This window comes from Tenrec ecaudatus, chromosome 1 (assembly GCF_050624435.1).
Source record: "Tenrec ecaudatus isolate mTenEca1 chromosome 1, mTenEca1.hap1, whole genome shotgun sequence".
Lineage (NCBI taxonomy): Eukaryota > Metazoa > Chordata > Mammalia > Afrosoricida > Tenrecidae > Tenrec > Tenrec ecaudatus.
The window spans coordinates 10673657-10691156 of NC_134530.1; the positions used below are offsets into that span (position 1 = coordinate 10673657).

At 58.1% G+C, this 17500-nt stretch overlaps 3 protein-coding genes across 3 annotated transcripts; 1 reads left to right on the top strand and 2 right to left on the bottom strand.

Moving 5' to 3' along the window:
- Window positions 1–1428: 1428 nt before the first annotated feature.
- Window positions 1429–7447, bottom strand: NDUFA7 (NADH:ubiquinone oxidoreductase subunit A7). Its single transcript, XM_075546219.1, has 4 exons — window positions 7346–7447; window positions 6876–6925; window positions 3427–3576; window positions 1429–1599 (listed from the first exon to the last, which is right to left on the bottom strand). The coding sequence occupies exons 1-4, from the start codon at window positions 7394–7396 to the stop codon at window positions 1512–1514; spliced, it is 339 nt and encodes a 112-aa protein (XP_075402334.1). The 5' UTR covers window positions 7397–7447; the 3' UTR covers window positions 1429–1511.
- A 4-nt stretch (window positions 7448–7451) lies between these two features.
- On the top strand, window positions 7452–8428 carry RPS28 (ribosomal protein S28). Its single transcript, XM_075546233.1, has 4 exons — window positions 7452–7602; window positions 7699–7746; window positions 7964–8097; window positions 8355–8428. Exons 1-3 carry the CDS (start codon window positions 7564–7566, stop codon window positions 8084–8086), a joined length of 210 nt encoding a protein of 69 aa, XP_075402348.1. The 5' UTR covers window positions 7452–7563; the 3' UTR covers window positions 8087–8097; window positions 8355–8428.
- Window positions 8429–8865: 437 nt separating this feature from the next.
- KANK3 (KN motif and ankyrin repeat domains 3) lies at window positions 8866–17150 on the bottom strand. The gene is made up of 10 exons (XM_075542420.1): window positions 17117–17150; window positions 14705–16015; window positions 14521–14620; window positions 14123–14317; window positions 13934–14018; window positions 13345–13561; window positions 9896–10041; window positions 9619–9819; window positions 9442–9540; window positions 8866–8940 (listed from the first exon to the last, which is right to left on the bottom strand). The coding sequence occupies exons 1-10, from the start codon at window positions 17148–17150 to the stop codon at window positions 8866–8868; spliced, it is 2463 nt and encodes an 820-aa protein (XP_075398535.1).
- Between the last annotated feature and the right edge of the window lie 350 nt (window positions 17151–17500).

Sequence of the window (17500 nt, forward strand, 5' to 3'; positions counted from 1 at the left end):
GATCTTTATATATATAAATATATATATAAAATTACTAGCAATCTGGTTTTGTCCCTCAAGAGAACCCTAACACATTTTGGTGCCAAGAGTGGGGTGTTGAAGTAGCATTATTAGTGCTGTTAATACTAATCAGGTTGGAGAGCCAATTTAAGAAACCCCTATTTATGGTTTTATTTCTCTAGAAGCACTGAACTGGGAAGAACTGCTCCTGTGTTGGTGGGGAGGTCAGACACTCACAGGCCTCCTCCCTGAGGGCCCTAAGTTGCCAGACCGCAGTGCAGTGCAGTGCCGTCCCCCCCCTGCTGTTGCGGACAATGGACAGGCCTTGCAGTCATCCATTTGGTTCCTGTGGGGGCGGTTTACACCCTACTGCTAATGGTTCCTATGGAGATCCAGAGAACAGGTCAAAGTTAAGCTGCCATCCTAAATCTAGGATCATTCATCTTGTCACATGTATACCCCCAATCCCTGCTCTTCCTATTGCCCGTATGTCCCTAGACCACCCCCCTCATTGCTGTATAACCTATTGTGCAACCCCTTCCTGTGACCTATGTCTTTACCTGTAATTAGTGGGCTTGCACGCCCCCAAAGGTATATAGGCCTGGGCTAGCAATAGAGGCCTCTCTCTGGTCTCTTCTCCCTCCCTCTCCTCGGCTCCCTCTTCTCCAGTTTCCCTTTCCCCTTGTCCTCCTTCCCTTCCCCCTCTCACCACGTGGACCACCAAGCAGGGCTGAGGTGAGCATGCTACCATGAAATGTGTCTGATTCCATTATTCCAATATCTCTTTTATCTCTCATGCTCTCGATGACTTTAATATATTTATATATCCCAACTGTACAATTGTGCTTACTGAACCCGTGATTAGTGGTGGGGGCTGGCTTCCCGCAAACTCATCCCACACCTGTGGGTTCCCCAGACTTGAAATCTTCATAGGCGCAGCTAGCCCCATCCTGCTCCTGCAAAACAGCTGGTGGGCTTGATCCCACGTGCTGTGGGTCAGTGTGGCCCCCAGCCCCCAGGACTCCTGCTTGCATACACAGGTGTGTTGCTTGGGCCATGGCCGAGCAGGATGGGGCCCTCCCCTAGCCACTCCCAGTTAAAGGTGCAAGAACTGCACACAGGACTGGTCGGCCTGTAAAGACACTTTGCAGCTAAGCCTGCATGCTCTTGGCAAACCTGGGGCAGGTCCTAGTGCTGAGATGGACAGAGGACTCCCACACCCTGATTTCTAGCCCCAGACCAGAGAGAAACCTGTGCTTTAAACGCCCTCCTTTGCAGCCAGCGGCATCTCCAGGCCTCACCCCACATCACCCCACTCTGCACACTGGGGTGTGAGGTCAGCTATTCCCGCCCGCCCTGGGAGACACAGCTCCCACTGTGCCTGCAGGCTGAGCCAGCGGTGGGACGCTTCCAAAGAGAAAGCAGGCGACCAGGATGCTCTGTATATTTGTCATCAGAGAGGTCACGGTCCCCGGGAGGGGAAGCAGCACAGGTGGGCTCCGGGTGCAGGGTCACAGGTAGGGCTGGTCCTGGGACAACTCCCAGGGCTTTATGGGAGGAGCTGGTGTCACGGCCCGCTTCTCAGTGGCTGCCACCGCACTGCAGGAGTGAGAGAGTGGGTGGTTAGAGACCAATCCCAACCCCTTGACAATTCGGATTCTCAGCCCCTCTGTAGGACAGAGCAGAGCTGCCCCTAAGGGTTGCTGAGACTGTCCATATTTATAGGCGCAGAAGGCTGACCTTGCCGTTAGTCTCCCGGTGCTTCCACCACGGGCCACCCGGCTCCTTCCAGACACCAAGCTAACTGCCATTGAGTTGATTCTGACTCACGGCGACCCGGTAGGACAGGGTAGAACTGCCCCTGCAGGTTTCCAAGATGAACTCTTTACGGGGGTAGAAAGCTGGTGATTTCACACTGCTGACCTTGTGGTTCACTGTACAACGTGTACCACATTAGAGCAAACATTTTTGCCCCCAGGGGCCTTCATGGGCCACCATGCTGATCAACTGCATAGCGGCCTGTCACCTCAAAAGCTTCCTCATACGGTCACCCTCTTGCCCTCAGGAAAGTACAGGCCTGGCCCAGGCCCCAAGATGCCCTGGGGTGGGGACAGGGGTCCCAGCAAACCCTCACAGGCACAGAGACCCTGTCATCCCCGCCCTGGAGTGACTGAAGGGTGGGCCAGCATCGCTCTGGGCAAGAATCCTTGCTAAGAGCTCACAGGTAATAGTAATTACAGACAGCCCTCCCTCCGAGGGGCCCTCAGAGGCAACAGGCAGGCACTGCCCATTGTCCCGGAGCCCCTGAGTGGCACAGAGGTCGAAGTGCTTGCTGACCCCCTAAAACATTGGCAGCTTGGCTCTACCCAGAGGTGCTTTGGCAGAAGGGGCCTGGCACTCTGTTTCTGAGGTCTGGGCACATGGAAACCCTAGGCAGCACAGCACAGCGGACTTGAGAGGCCGCCCTGGTCAGGGCCGTGAGAATCAACTAGATGGCAGCAGACTGGTGAATGAACACAAGCCACCCAGAGGTGACTGGGATGGGTCCTCATCTCAGTGCTGTGGGCAGACACTATTACTCTGTGCCCCCTTAAGTGGGCATGAGGTTTCTGAATGCAGAAATCTCAGGAGCTGAGGGGCCCGAGGCTTACAGGCTGACCACGGTTGATGAGGCATTCAGGAACCCAGAGTCCAGCAAGCCTATTGGTCACTTTTCCGCCCTTCCCCACCCCGCGTTCACTTCCAGTTCGTGACCCCCTTCAGTGAGTCTCTCTGCACTTCCCACATTCCCTCTGCGCGACTGCGCAGTTAATGCTGGGCTGGAGCTGAGCCCTGGAGCTCAGAGAAGCAACGGTCTCTGCAGGCTTTCCACCCCGTGACCACCTTGTGAGTGTGGGCGAACTGTGCTCGCGGGACCTGTCCTGGCTGATATTCCCGAGGTAGCTCACCAAACTCTTTTGCCAAGGTGCTTGTGTGGCCTCAAATTTCCACCTTCCAGCCAGCCGCTGAGCGCATTACCTCTGCACCACCAGGTTCTCCTTAAGAATGTAAAGCCATAAGGCGCTCACCAGGGCCTCTCTTGGGGGTGGAAGGGGAGGCGAGGAGCTTCAGCACCCTGCCCTTAGCCCCCGAGGGCACTGTGGGTCAAACATCTGCCAGGCTGCTAATCACAAAGCTTTCCGTTCAAAGCCACCAGCTGCCCCTCTGGAGAGCGAGGCGGCCTCTGGCTTCCATAAATACCTGCAGCCCCAGAAGCCGCCTGGGGCAGCTCTAGCGGGCACCAGTGAGGGGGGCTGGGCTGGGCTAGGCCCAATTTGACGGTCCCCACTGCTGACATGCTTGCTGTGGGACAAATAGGCCCCAGGGCAGCGCACGCGCATGTGTGGGGCATGGGTGGTGGGCAGGGGTGGAGATAGAGGCCCTTACCTCTGTGCTGGCGTGCCTGCCACCAGCGCCTTCTGGGAGGACATGACGATGGCGGGGGGCACAGCTTCCCGGCGGCCATCGCGAGTGCAGTAATAATTGTTAGAGAGCTTGTGGCTGGGGCCCACGGGGAGCCGGGGAGGCGGCTGGGTTCTGTGGGGAAGGAATGCCGTTGTTGAAGCAACCCGTCCCTCCCACTGCCCGGTCCGCAGCCCGCCTCCCTCAGGGCCACTGGGATGTCAGGGCAGCCCCTTGGTGAGAGGTGTCTCAGATCTAGCCTGGGGAGGAACTAGGCCCCAAAGTGCCTGGGAACCTGGGCCCTAATGGAAAGTCCTGGAAGGTCAAGGCAGGGCTGAGTACTAAGGGCCCTGTGTGAGCTCTCCCTGGGACCCAGGACAGCCCGGCTTTCTCCCCGTTTCTAGAGTCTAGAGTGGGAGAGCTGGCCTTGCCTTGCCCAGCAGATGCTCAGGACATGAAGGTCAGAGGGGAAGGCTCTGGCCACCACCTTACTACAAGCACCCCTCACCAAGGCTTAGTCCACTGTGACAGGTCTCCCCCCTGCCCCTCCCCATGCGGACCGAAGCCCTGCGTCTCGTGGTATCTTGGGAACTCTTGAGATGCTGGGAGTACTGTCCGTGGGGTGGGGACCCCCCGGCCTCTGCATTCCCTGCCTCCTGAGCCAGGCCTGGACACTGGGCTGGATATTACCAAGCGGAAACGCTAACCCCTAACAAAATACTGGCCAGAAGAGCTGGCAGGAGGTCACAGCAGAGGAGAAGGGGAAAATCTGAGTGAGGCCTTGCTGTCACGTAAACACGCTTGTCCTAAACCCTTGTGCCGCTCCTCAGTTGGCCAGGATGCCTGTATTCTTAAAACATGTGGGGGAAAAATAAAATAAAAAAAATTTTTAAAAGCGGGGTGATCGTCATTGTCTTAAAAAAAAAAAAGACAGAAACACAACTATTCACATTCTCTCCATGGCTCAACTTTCAGATGGAGACAGGCCTACAGAGTGACTGATGCCAGGTGCCACGTGGAGAGGGAGGTTGGCAGTCCCTAGGACCATGAGCTGCCACCGAGACCTAAAGAGGGTGGCGCCTCCCCAGGGAGAAAGCTCAGCTCAGAAGGCAGGAAGGGGCAGGAAAGAGGGAGGCAGGGACTCAGAAACAGGGAGTTGGAGAAAGGGCTGTGACATGGTGGGGAGCCCATCAATGACAGAAGGCAAAAGGTGGACCAACTGTTGAGTAGACAGTCAGTGTGCTCTGTACGGTCCCACCCGAAGCACAATGGAAAGTTACTGAAGAAAAAGAGAAGCCTGATCTCGTGTGTGAACATCCAGACCTGCTGAATCCTCAAAGTGCAGCAATGACAGCACCACTGATCCCCGTCGCCAAGGAGTGATTCCTGGTGACGTTTTACGCCAAACCTGCCAGGGTTTCCGAGGCTGTAGATCTCAGAGGAAACAGCCTGCCTTGTCTTCCTCCAGTGGACAGCTGGAAGTTTTGAACTTCCACGCTTGTGATTAGCAGCCTGATGCTTAACCTACTCCGCTACCAGGGCCCCTGGGCACTAGCAAAGAAACCAGTGACTGACAGCAAAAAAAATTCCCAAAGCAATCTCTAGAGGGCACCGTTACATTAAAGCAGTTTAAAATCTCACAGGCACTGCGCCCTCAGAGCAAGCAGAGTGCAAGGCCTCCACCAGGTTTCCAAGGCTGCCACATCTTATCTCCCACGGAGAAGCTGGTACGTTTGAACCACGTCCAAATGCTTAACCTATTACGCCACCAGGGCTCCGATTTCCCCAACCAGCCGCCATATTTTTCATCCAGTCACCTGGCAGAAAAGCAATCTCTGGAAATGGAATTAGTTACAATCTGCGGCCTTCAGGCTACTCTTTAGTCAAACCAACCTCAAGGACTGCCTCACTCTCCTTAACCCTCTGACCTCACACACAGCTCTCTCAGGAGTGTCAGAGTGGAACAGTTAACTCCCACTCAGCTGCTAGCCAAAAGGTTGGAGGTTTGAATCTACCCAGCCATGCGCCCAGAAAAGGCCTGATGATCTATGCCCCCAAAACTAGCCATTGAAAGTCCTCGCGAGATTGCAGTTCTTCAGGATGGGCTACAACTCAGTGTAAAGAACATCCAAATCCTCACAACGGCACCGATTGTTAGCATCACGATAAACGGAGTTAAGATTCAAGTTGTCAAGGATTTCTTTTATCTTGCTTGGAACCCACAATCAATGCTCATGGAAGCAGCAGTCAAGAGGTCAAATGACGCATCGCATTGGGTAAATCTGCTGCACAAGATCTTTTTAAAGTGTTGGAAAGCTAATAAAATGATTTAAAACACACACACAAGAATGCTCCTTTGAGGAGTAAGGTATGCCTGATCCAAGCCACAATGTCCCCAGATGCATGGGAAAGTCGGACATTAAATAAGAAGGTGTTTGAATTCCAGTGTGAAGGATACTGAGAGCATCAAAGACTGCCAGAACAAGAAACCAATCTGTGTTGGAAAGAAGTAAAACCACAATGCTCCTCAGAGACAAAGATGCTAAGATTTCAACGCATGTACTTGGGACAGCAGAGGCCAGTCCTTGGATGAGGACACCGTGCTTGGTAAAATAGAGGGGCAGGGAAAAAGAGGAAGGCCCTTGTTGAGGCAGAATGACACTGCAGCTGTGTAGCCGTGGGCTCAAACACAAGAAACGTTTCGAGGATGGTGCGGGACCAGATGGTGTTTTACATCAAGTCACTATGAGTCAGAACCAAACAACATATTGTAGTTCTACTTGGGACTCACAGGGTTGCCAGTGAGCCTGAGCCAACTCCAGCCATCGGCGCAGGGGCTGCTGGGTGTTTCCAAAAACTTGGTATACTTTTGCGGCAAGCTCCCAGACCCTCAAGGGAGTCAGCTAGCCCAGATGCCAACCCCTGCAAAGGGCCCTTGGCCCATCTCCAGCTCACACACTGCTCATCAACCCTGCTCCAGAACAATCCATCTCCTCTGTTTATTTTATTTCTCCTCTGCTCCTCAGAAACACAGTGGTATCCTCAAGGCAGAGGGAATGGGAAAGAAGGACTCGAAAAACAGCAAAGAATTTTTAAACATAAAAGTTTGGAATCAAGGGACTTAGCAGGGCAGGGGTTTGGGGGCTGCTGTACAGCTTCCTAGTTTCTTCAAGCCTGGAATGTTTCCATCTGTGGCTGGGGAAGAAGAGTAACGGGTCACCACCGGGGGCAATTTTACTCAGCACCACCGGGGGCAATTCTACTCAGAAGTCAAGCCCATTCTGGAGTGCGCCAACGGAAAAGGCCGCCAGGGAGCCTGGAGATGGGGTGGTCGGTCCAGCGCCGCAGGGGCCTAAGTGGACACGGTTTTGTTAGGGTGGGAAATGGACACACAGACTGAGCCATGAACCGGGAAGCCGGCTGGGCCTGCTCACCGCTTGGCGATCTCCTGGTACCGCAGCTGCAGCTTCGCCTGCAGGTCTTGCTGTGGAAGGAAAAAGAGGTGTGTATGTGTGTGTGTGTCGGATGCAGGCATCCTTGGAGATGGGAGATCCGGCAGTGGGCAGACAAGAGACGGGACAGGGAGAGGGAGAGGTCACAAGATCCTGGGCTAAAGAGGCCTGGGAGGTCCTGCCTCTAAGTGGACCCACAACCAAGGGAGGGTCAAGGGTTGGGAGTGTGGGCGGGCGAGTCCCACATGAAGGGGGTCACGAAAGTTAAGGGTCACAAGAGCTAAGAGAGTCCCGGGAGACCCTTGGCCGGCGAAGGACGTATCCATGAATGGATCCCAGACTCGGGATCTCGGCCCCAAGGAGCTCAGGCTCAGGGGTGCAGAAGATGGATGAGAGGCGGAGGGGTGCATGGAGCCCTCCCGCTCCACCGCGGCCCTGCCCGCCCCGCGCACCCCGGATGCCCAGTTCCGCAGCCGTTGGATGAAGCGAGTGGCAGAAGCCATCTTCCGTCCGCACTGAAGGGCGCCGGTGACGTCTCTACCGCAGGGCCTGATGGGAAGGCTCCGTGTGATCTCGCGAGACTGCACAGGGGCGGGGCTTCGTGGCTCATATAAATGCTGGTCCCAAACCACGTGACTTCTCTCCGCCCGACCGCCGCCGCGCCGCCATCATGGACACCAGCCGCGTGCAGCCCATCAAGCTGGCCAGAGTGAGTCTGGGGCCCGGATTTGGGGTCGGGGTGAAGAGGAGATGTCGCGGGGTGGGGTCGGTTTGCCGGAGTCTGACCCTAGCTTCTTTCCACCAGGTCACCAAAGTGCTGGGCCGGACCGGCTCCCAGGGACAGTGCACGCAGGTGAGTAGCGCCGCCGGGAGGAAGCCCCGGGAGCTGGGCTTTGATGGGCCTGCCCTAGCCAAGGCCCGTCGGCTGGTGGCCGAGAACCGACCTTCCCTTTTTCCCCGGGTCTGTCGGAGGCCCTAATCTTCCAGGCCTCCGCATCGGGGTCCGGACACCCCGACTCCCAAGCGCTCCCCGCCCTCACTCCTTCCCCCTTCTCCCGGGGGGGCCGTAGGTGCGCGTGGAGTTCATGGACGACACGAGCCGCTCCATCATCCGCAACGTGAAAGGCCCCGTGCGCGAGGGCGACGTGCTCACCCTGTTGGAGTCGGAGCGAGAAGCTCGGAGGCTGCGCTGAGGCTGCTGCCGGTGCGTGCGGGCCGGGGCCGGGGGAGCGGAGAGCAGGCCTAGTGGGTGCTTGGAGGGTGAAGGGGGCTGCCGAGTCTGCCCGGGGAGAGTTCGCCAGGGCCCAGAGGCTATCTAGGAAGCCTACCAGTGAAGCCTAAGCAGGTGCACGGAAGGAAGGCCTGGCCATCCGTTCTTGTAAAAAGACCGCAGCCTAAAAAACCAGCGGTCCCGCAGGCCGATGGCCTGCCTCGGGGTCTCATGCTTGTGTCTGTTTACAGGGTCTCGGAAGTCTGGCTGACCACTTGATCCACGGGGATGAGCTGCGACTGTTCAATAAAGCGTTTATATTGTATGTAAACTTGGGGTTCTGTCTGGCGTCTGACCTGCCGACCAGGGGTGGGGTACTGGAAACCTGGGGACGGCTTACCTGACAGCGTTGCCTCTTTCTAGTTAGTAGTTTGTGAACTTTTTGAAGACCCTCCATACATTTCCTTGGGGCTTGTCATTGTACTGTAGTGGTTTGTTTGCTGCTGTGGTATGGGGGCCTTTTCGTTTTGTTGTACAGCGTGCGGCCATGGATTGATTGTCACTAGCGACATAGGTATGTGTGTGCACGTGAAGGACATTAATCATGACCTGTTTGGGGAGGAAGCACTGGAGGGCTCTATGCCTCCAAAACAGGACACGGGTTTTTAGTAGGAAGCGTTTATTAAAGTGCCAGGACCACTTACAAAGGGCCCACCCTTCAGCAGCCCATGGGGCCACAGCCAGCATCGGGATTCAGGTGCCTCACTGAGCCTGGAGGTCCTCGCTGCTGCCCTTGCAGCCTGCTTCAGCAGTGGCCGGAAGGGGGTCGGAGGATGGCTGGAGAGACAGGAAAAGCAGGAAGGGTTGGGCTCATGGAAGAATTGCCCCCTCCCTCTAGCCTAATTGGACAAGGTGTATTGCTCTGCTCCCAATTCTGAACCTGCTGACTGCGGGGAGACCCCCAACCCTCCTTGCACACTGCCTATGGCCAGTGCATATGATAAACAGTTGAGTCAAAAGGATCTGCTCAGAGGCACCATGGGAGAAGACCTGGCAGTTGGCATGTGAGCGATCAACCATTGTAGCCTCTCGAGCACAGCTCTGCTTTGATGGAGCAGAACTGACAGCAGCTGATAGGTGAGGGGGAGAGAACTGACGCTGTGTAGTCCCGTGAAGATTAGTGAGTGGCAGCAAGTTTGGGGACAAGGGAAGGAAGATGCGCGGACACATCTGAAAGGCCTGGCCTAGGTCTGCATCCTGGTCAGCCCATCCTACGTGCCATCTTTCCCTGGTGTTGTGTCTTTTCCATCCGCTCCCTGCCCCGGGGGAGGCACTCACCGGGGCCCCAGGCTGGGCTGCACTCAGGTGGGCGTGCAGCAGTGCAGCCACCTCTTGCTGCTCTGCTTCCAGGGCAATGGCCAGGGCGCTGGTGCCCTCCTGGGGGTCATGAGGAGCAGTCAGCACCCTGCAACAGCACCTCCATCCCCTTACACCCCAGCCCCAGGGGAGGCTTACGTGGTCCAGGATGGCTGGGTCACAGCCTGGCTGGTCCAGCAGCAGCCGCACTGTGTCCAGGTGCCCATATTCACTGGCACACATTAGTGCTGTGGCCCCATCTGCATCCTGCGCATTCACGTCAGCCCCACATGCCAGCAGGGCGGCCACCATGTCCTGGCGGCCATGACTGATCGCCAGCATGAGGGCCGTCTGCCCTGTCTGAGAATGGGATGCTGGGGTCAGCCTCCTTGGGATGACGTCCCAGGGACTCAGTTGGGGAGCATCATTCACTTACCTGGCTGGCCTTGATGTTGACATCACCCATGTGGAAGAGTCTCTGCACCACAGCCATGTCTTCCTCATCCCGCCCCACAGTGGTGAGTGCAGCCAGCATGGGCGCTGAGTAGCCTGCTCGATTCTGGCGGTCCACCTCACAAACCCCTGGGAGAGAGAAAGGCCTGTCAGCAGCACCCCAGCCCTACTTGACCCAGCACCTGAGGGTTCACAGCCAGGGTCAGCGTATTGTATTTTAGTTGGGGTTTCTTTGTGATGTCTGAGTGGCAGTTAGCTTAATCCTAGTGACTTGTGATCCCAAAATGAATCTTGGTGGGAAGCAAGCACAGATGGAGAAGCAAAGGCTACAGAAGCTGACGGAGAACCTTTCCCTCAGAGTGGGAATTCAGGCTCCTTGTTTCCCAGCCTGTGAGGAAATGCCTTTTTTACCTTTTGTATTTCTGTTCAAGTAGCCTGCTTTGTGTCACTGGTCACTGCTGTGTGCCCACACTCAGCCCTCAGACTGGTCAAATCTAACCTGAGTGAAACTGCCCCAAACTGCCTGCCCTTCCCAAGGTCTGGCCCTCTTCCCTAACTTCTGGCCCTTTTGACCATCTCACTCCTCTCGCTCTTGTTCCCTGCTAGCTCCCCTCTATAGGAGCCCTGTGGTGTGGCTGCAACCTGGGCAGAGATCACAAGTTCAAAACCAGCCACTGTGAGGGAGGAGAGCTTCCTACTCAACAGTCCTAGAAGTTCTACCCGGTCCTATGAAGTCTATGCATCAACTCAGTGGCAGTGAGTGGCGTTTAGGTTGTCTCCCCCATGAGAACAGCACCTGGCATGGTAGTGCGCCAAAGACAAAACCATAAACCTATTGTGGCATCGATTTTAACTCAAGGTTCTCAAGCTGCTGCAATGGGTGCTGGTGGTTCTTCCTTAGGACGGCTCGTTCATTCTGACCTGGTTCACAGCTGAATGCTTAACCACCACACCAACAGCTCAAAAGGAAAGGACGTGTAGTCGGCACTCAAATTTTGTTGACTGAAAGGGTCTTATGTGGCTATGACCAGACTAGTGCTTGCTGAAAGCTTAGCGATTCAAACCCGCTTCAGGAGGCACCTTGGAAGAAAGGCCTGGCAACCTGCTCCCAGAAGGTGGCAGCCTTGAGCACTTTGAGGAGTGGCGCAGTTCTTCCCTGGACTTGTGGAGACGCGGGGAACTGAACTGATGAACTCCGTGGTGGCTCTCCCAGAGCTAGAGCCAGCCAGTCACCTGGTCCCCAGCATCCACTTAAGCCACAGCAGCTGTTTGGCCTCTTTCACCTACCTACTTAAAACTTCCCCATGGCTCCTGGGACCCAGGCCTCTCCAGCACCTTGCTGGGGGGTTGTTAGAATGTCTCCCACCACCACTCTGAGGGCTCCAGGAATAAAATACTGAGGGGAAGGCTGCAGGGAGGAAACAGGCAAGGGGCCAGGTCCCCCGAATCCAAGGTAGAAGACCGAGGAGTATGAGGATTAAGATGAAACGAAATTCTAAATGAGAGGTAGTGTATCTTCCCCCTGCTGCCCCTGTTGGGTGGTCATCCGCCTCCATGTTCTCTGTTTCCGCAAGCATCCACAGCTTCCGTGGCAGTGTTGGGATGGGGTAGGGGCATACAGACATAACCAGAGTGCAGTCAGGTGCACCTCTTGCGCCCGGTCCCAGCAGCACCCCAGCCCTTGCTTGGCTCAGGATGCCTTTGTCTTGTGTCTTTGCATACCATTCTGACCTTTCTCCCTACTTGAAAGGATGTCATGTTTTGACATAACTGTTGCCTACCTGCCCTCACACACACGCACTCAGGGTCTCCTGGGAAGCAGGCAGGGTGAGATGAGGGGCCTGGGGTGGCTTTGATGGTGCACATGAAGACAGGGTGAACTTAACACCAGAGAACCACGAGCAGGGGAGGCAAGGACACATGCTAGGGGTGGGAAAGGAGAAAAGATGGATCCTGGAAAATGGAGTACAGTGGGGGAGCAGGTGACACCAGGGGCTAGGGGTGACCTTGCAAGTATAAGTGTGGGACAGAGGTCCAGGAGTGGGGCCAGTTGGGAGGCAGGAGCCAAGGAGATGTGTGATGAGGTCTGAGGGCAGCCAGCTAGTGGGGTGGGGAGTGGAGGCCTCATTCTGGACAAGAGGCTCCAACGGAGGAGATGGGGGAATAGGAAAGGTCTGAAAGCACAGGTGAAGGCCAGAAGGACAGGGCCAGGCCTTGGGGGAGGGAGAGGCAGGCTGCTATGGTAAGCAAGTAAGGAAGGCTGGTGACCATGGGGCCGCGGGGAGCTTGCAGTGGCGTGCAGGTGCAGGGGATAATCGGGATTCAAGGAGCCCAAGGTGGAAAACACTAGCAGGTTCAGCTGCTAACCAAAGACTTGCTCAAACCCACCACCAGCAATCTTTCTTCAAAAGCCATTGAAAAGCCTATAAAGCACAGTTGTGCTCGAATGAGTTTGACCAACTGGGTTGCAAACGGGCGGAAGGAACTTGGGGATCAATGGTCCTGGGCCTGCCTCGCCACTGCGGGAGCTCCAGCCCCCTGGATAGTAGGGGTTACCCAGAAGATGGTTTCCAAGTTGGTTCATTCATGGACCCTGGCTCCCTGACCAGCCGAGAGCAGTTGTGCCCTTCTGTTCACCAAGACCTCAACTGGGGAGGGGGTCTGGACCTGTGGGAGGGTCCCCAGTGGGGGCTCCTGGAGGACAGCTATCTGCCCACCCCCTATGCCCTGCAGGGGTGATGTGGCTGGATCTGGGACCTGGCAGCCAGGTGTGCAATAAGTCAATGAACTCTGGGCACTTGGGTGAGTGTAATGCGTGGGGGAGGTTGGAGGGGTGGACCAGCAAGAGCAGGTGATAGAAATGCATCCAGTGGAGCCAGTGTAGTGGGGGGGGGGCGGTGTGAGGGGAGCAACCGGCCCTGGGGACCAAGCCCAAGCCTTGGAGTACCTCCCCTGGAGGCTGGAGAACAGGTAGGTGGCGGGAAGTTGTGGCTCAGAACAAGGTGAGCCACAAAGTCTCTGTGGCTAGAGATTCAGGACCCCAGCATGGCATGGGAGGGACCCGGGGGCCTCTGCAGGTGATGTGCTGACCTCCCACTCTGGCACTCTGGACAGGAAACTAGCTTTATAAAGGATCAAAGCCCCCCCACCATTTCACAGATGAGGAACAGGTTAAGTAATTCCCCTCAGCTCAGGCCTGCCAGCCCAGCAAAGGAGGTAGCCCAGGACAGAACTGGGGTGGGGATGGGGAGTCCAAAGGGCCCCTGGTGATTGATCCAGTCCATTGAATCTTGTGAAAGTAGGTCCCCCAGGGCCAGGGTCCACCCCCATCTATGCCTTTCTCTAAATTCTAGGTAGGGCCTGCCCAGGTCCTCCCCGCTAGCCATCATCACCCCGCTTCCTCCCTGCATGGCTCTCCCCACTGGCGCTGACCCGTGTCCAGCAGCAGGCTGGCGATGGCTAAGTTCCCGTGGGACACGCTGTAGTGCAGGGCCGTGTTCCCGTTGCCGTCTGCCAGGTTCACCACGTGCGCCAGCAGCTCCGGCCCCACGAGCGACACGGCGCCCAGCACTGCTGCCACGGGCGCTGCGCGGGAGCGCCGCTGGCTGGAAACGCGAAACCACTCTTGGGACACCAGGCGCGCCGCGCCCTGCAAGAACGCGGGAAAGTGGGTTACGAGGGGCTAGGGATCCGAGGCAAGGGTCAGGGATGCCTGGCACCGGGCGGAGCTGAAGGTGGCCTCTTTAGTCAGTTTGTTTGGGGAGGGGGCGAGGGAAGTTCAAGGGAGACCACACCCATTCTGGGAAAAGGAACGGTTCTGGGGTCTAGGGCAGGGTCCTTGCGGGAGATCTTGGGGCTCCACGGACAGTGGACATGGCCCCCTCTCTAAAGGGCCTGCGTTGGTTGGTGGAGGTCCCAAGCGAGAGGGGTCCGGGGCTTGTGATTCCCAGTAAGAGAACCTCGCGCTTCTCCAAGGCTTGGGGGAGTTTCGGGGGGTGGGGCACCCCTGGCGTGCACTCACGCCATCGCGGGCCACACCGCGGGGCCGGCTCAGCTGCTGGTGCAGAGCCGTGCACGCCTCCCTCAAGCGCGGGCTCAGTTCGCACCTGCGGAGAGGGACGGGGGACGCTCAGAAGGCGCTGGGGAGCTCAGGGCCTGAGGCTGGGTGCAGGGCGGGGCGAGGGGGACTCACTTTTCCTCTGCCCCAGACTTCTGCTCAGTCTCTGCCTCTGCCTCTGCCTCCGCCTCGGAGTCTCCCGCATCCTCGCCGCTGGCGCGGCCAGGCAACCCCGAATCGGATCCCCCGCTGTCGTCCCCGGAGGCCGAGGAGCTGCTTTGTGGGGGCTCAGCAGCGCCATCCTCGCTGTCATTGTCGCTGGCGTCCTCGCTGGAGGAGCTCTCGTACCTGAGGACAAGGTGGGGGGCGTCTGCTGAACCTGCACTGGGCGCTCGTGGTGGAGGCTTGCCGGGTGAAGGTGGTCATCCACGTTTTACAGATGAGGAAATGGAGGCTTGCCAGGATCACGCTGCGGGCGAGGGCAGCGCGCGGATTTGCACCCCGACCTCGGTCCCCCCAGCTGCGGCCACGGGGAGAGGGGAGGTGCTCACTCTCCGTTGAGGACCCCGACAAACTGCAGACTCTTGGGGGCGGGGCTGGACTGGGCGCCGGGTGTGCCGTCTCTTTTCTTCATGATGGATTTGAGAGCTCCTGGCGGGGGGCAGAGGGAGACACTGAATCCAGACCCGGTGTCCCTCAAGACCGGCCAAGGCGCAGGGAGAGATCGGGGCTCACCAGCGGGGGTCACAGTCGGGGGTCCCTCAGCAGAGTGAGATGGCCTCTCTGGCATCAGGGAAGGGGCGTCCGTGGCAGGCTCGGTCTGCGTGGCCTTGTCTGCGCAGGCCCAAGGGGTCTGGGTGCTGGCCTCGAACGACTGGGCTCTGGTCACTACCGCTGCCGCCTCCTCCTCCGCGGCCTCGCGGGCCTCCTCCAGTTCACGCAGGCGGCCCCGCAGCAGCTCGCTCACCCCGCGCTGGTGCTCCAGGCCAGCGCGCAGCAGCTCCAGCTCGCGCTCCGAGGCCTCAGGCAGCCCAAGCAGTTCCTCCGTCACCCAGGCGTCCGCCTCGACGGTCTCGGGGACCGCCTCCACGCTGGCCTCCCGAGTCAACGGCACCGCCTCCACGCTGGCCTCCCGGGTCTCGGGTGTCGCTTTCACGCCAGCCTCCTGGGTCTCTGGCCCGACCTCCCTGCCCTCCCGAGTCTGGGGTACCCCGTCAGGAAGCTGGGGCGTGCTCTCGCGGCTCCTGGCCCCCGAGCCCTCGGGGCTGTCGGCTCGGGGGCCAGCCTTGGCGCGGACGCCGCGCTCAGAGGTGGCCAGGCGCTCGGTGAGCCGCCGCAGCTGGGCCAACTTGGCCGGGCGCGCCTCGGCCTCCCCGTCGGGCTCGGGCTGCGCGCGTCCGGCCAGCAGCCGCGCCTTCTCCGCGCGCAGCGCACGCACCTGTTCCTGAAGCTGGGGCAGCGCGCGCGCCTGCTCCTCGAGCTGGCGCAGGCGCCGGAGCGCCGCGGCCATCTGCTCGCGGACCAGCTGTAGTTGGGCGGGGCCCGGTGAGGCCAGGGCGGGGTTGGGGGCGGGGCTGGGGGCTGGGCTGCTGCGGCCAGACCCGCGCGGGCTGAGAGAGACCGTCGCGCGGCCAGGACTGGGCGCGCGCTCATGAGTCTGCGCTTGCGCCAGCTCCAGCCGCCGGCTGGTCTCCAGGAGCGTGTGCTCGACTCGCGGGTTCCGGGCGGGAGCGCGGGGAGACAGTGGCAGACGCAGGACCCCCGGAGGCGCGCCCGGGGCGCCACCGTCGTCACTGGCCAAAGACTCGCTGGACGTCCAGGCGCCCGGACTACGCCCATCCGCCAAACTGGGCCGGGACGCGCGGGGGCGGCGAGCGGGCGGGGGGCCGGGAGCACGGTGGACGGCAGGGCCGCGCTCCAGCTCCTCCACGTACTTGAGGAAGTCCAGGTCCAGGTGGAAGCCGTAGGGCGTCTCTACCGAATAGGGCGAGCTTGGGCTGCGGACGCCACCGGCTGGGCCCGGGCACAAGCGAGGGCCGCCTAGGTCTGCGGACATGAGCGGGTGTAGGGACCTCAGGTCAGGGAGTCCCCGAGACACTGGGCACTAGGGCGGGCACCTTGCCGCTCCACTATGGGACTGCACACACGCCACACCTGTCACTCCTGCCCCCTAGGCTCGCATGCCTATCTGCACCCAAATATTCAGCCAAGCACTGGGCCAGACAGATCAACATCCCTGTTCTCTGCTTGGTAGGTGGGCTAAAACAAACAACAAACTCACTGCCATCATATCAAGTCAATTCTGACTCTTGGCGACCCTATAGGCAGGGTAGAACTGCCCTTGAGACTGTAACTCTTGTTGGGAGTAGAAAACCTTGTTTGCCCCACCCTGGGAACCTTGTCGATAGCAGCTCAGCCCTAACCACTAAGACACACAAATGGACATGATCACGTCTAGTGGTGCTGTAGGCGATAATAAAAATAGCAATAATAACCATCTAATCCAGTCCAGATGACATTGACTCAGTTCCGACTCATGACAGCCCTTGTGTGGGAACAGAACTGGGCTCCACAGGGTTTTCAGTAGGTGGATTTTAAATGGCGGTGGGGTGGGGATTGGGGGAGAGTAGATTGCCAGGTATTTCTTCCTAGGCTCCTGTGTGCAGGTTCAAACCACCACTCTTGGCTAGCAGCTGAGCGCATTAACAAGAACAGCACAATGGAAGAAAGAATGGCTGAGGGACAGGACTCTGTCTCTGGTGGTTAGGGGAGGTCTTGAAAGGAGGCTGATAATTTAAGGTAGAAGCAGCTGGGGACAGGAGGTTCCCAAGAGGAAAGACCCCAGATGGACTTGGAGGAAGCTGGGTGTCCGAGCAAAAGGAGGGGATGGGGGAGAGGAGCCAGGTGGGTGGGCAGCACCCATGCAGGATGAACTGGGATTTGAGGCTCGTGTGTTTACAACCGTGGAACTCATGGGGAATGGGGGGGGCAGTTCTACCATGCCCCATAGGGTTGCTATGGATCAGAGTCCGCTGGATGGCAGTGAGTTTTCTGCTAGATGTTTAGAAAGGACCCTCTGGCCACTGTGTCCTCACACAAGGGTACCAAGTGTGGATCTGTACACGCACGTCCACCTCGCACACTCACCGGGCAGGTTTTGATTCAGGACGAACTTGGCCATGGTTCCTGGAGCCAGCACCAGACACACCCTGAAAGAAGGACCCCGGAGGAGGGTAAAGGTGGGTGGCCAGGGGCCCCAATCTAACCCCATACAACTTAGGCCCCAACCCTTTAGGATGGGGGTGTCAGTTGTCAAGTCTGGGTAAATAGACCTCAGTGTCCCTCCCCACTAAGAGGCTCTGAAACTTTGGCCCCCAAGGGCCAGGCCGCCATCTACTGGGCAGGAGAAGATGGGAAGAAAGTGTTGAAGAGCAGGAATAGGGGGGATCATTCTTGGGGACAATTAGATGGCAGTGTTCAAAGGGAATGGGGTTGGAGGAGAGTGTGAGTCTATAAGAGCCAGGTGAGGGC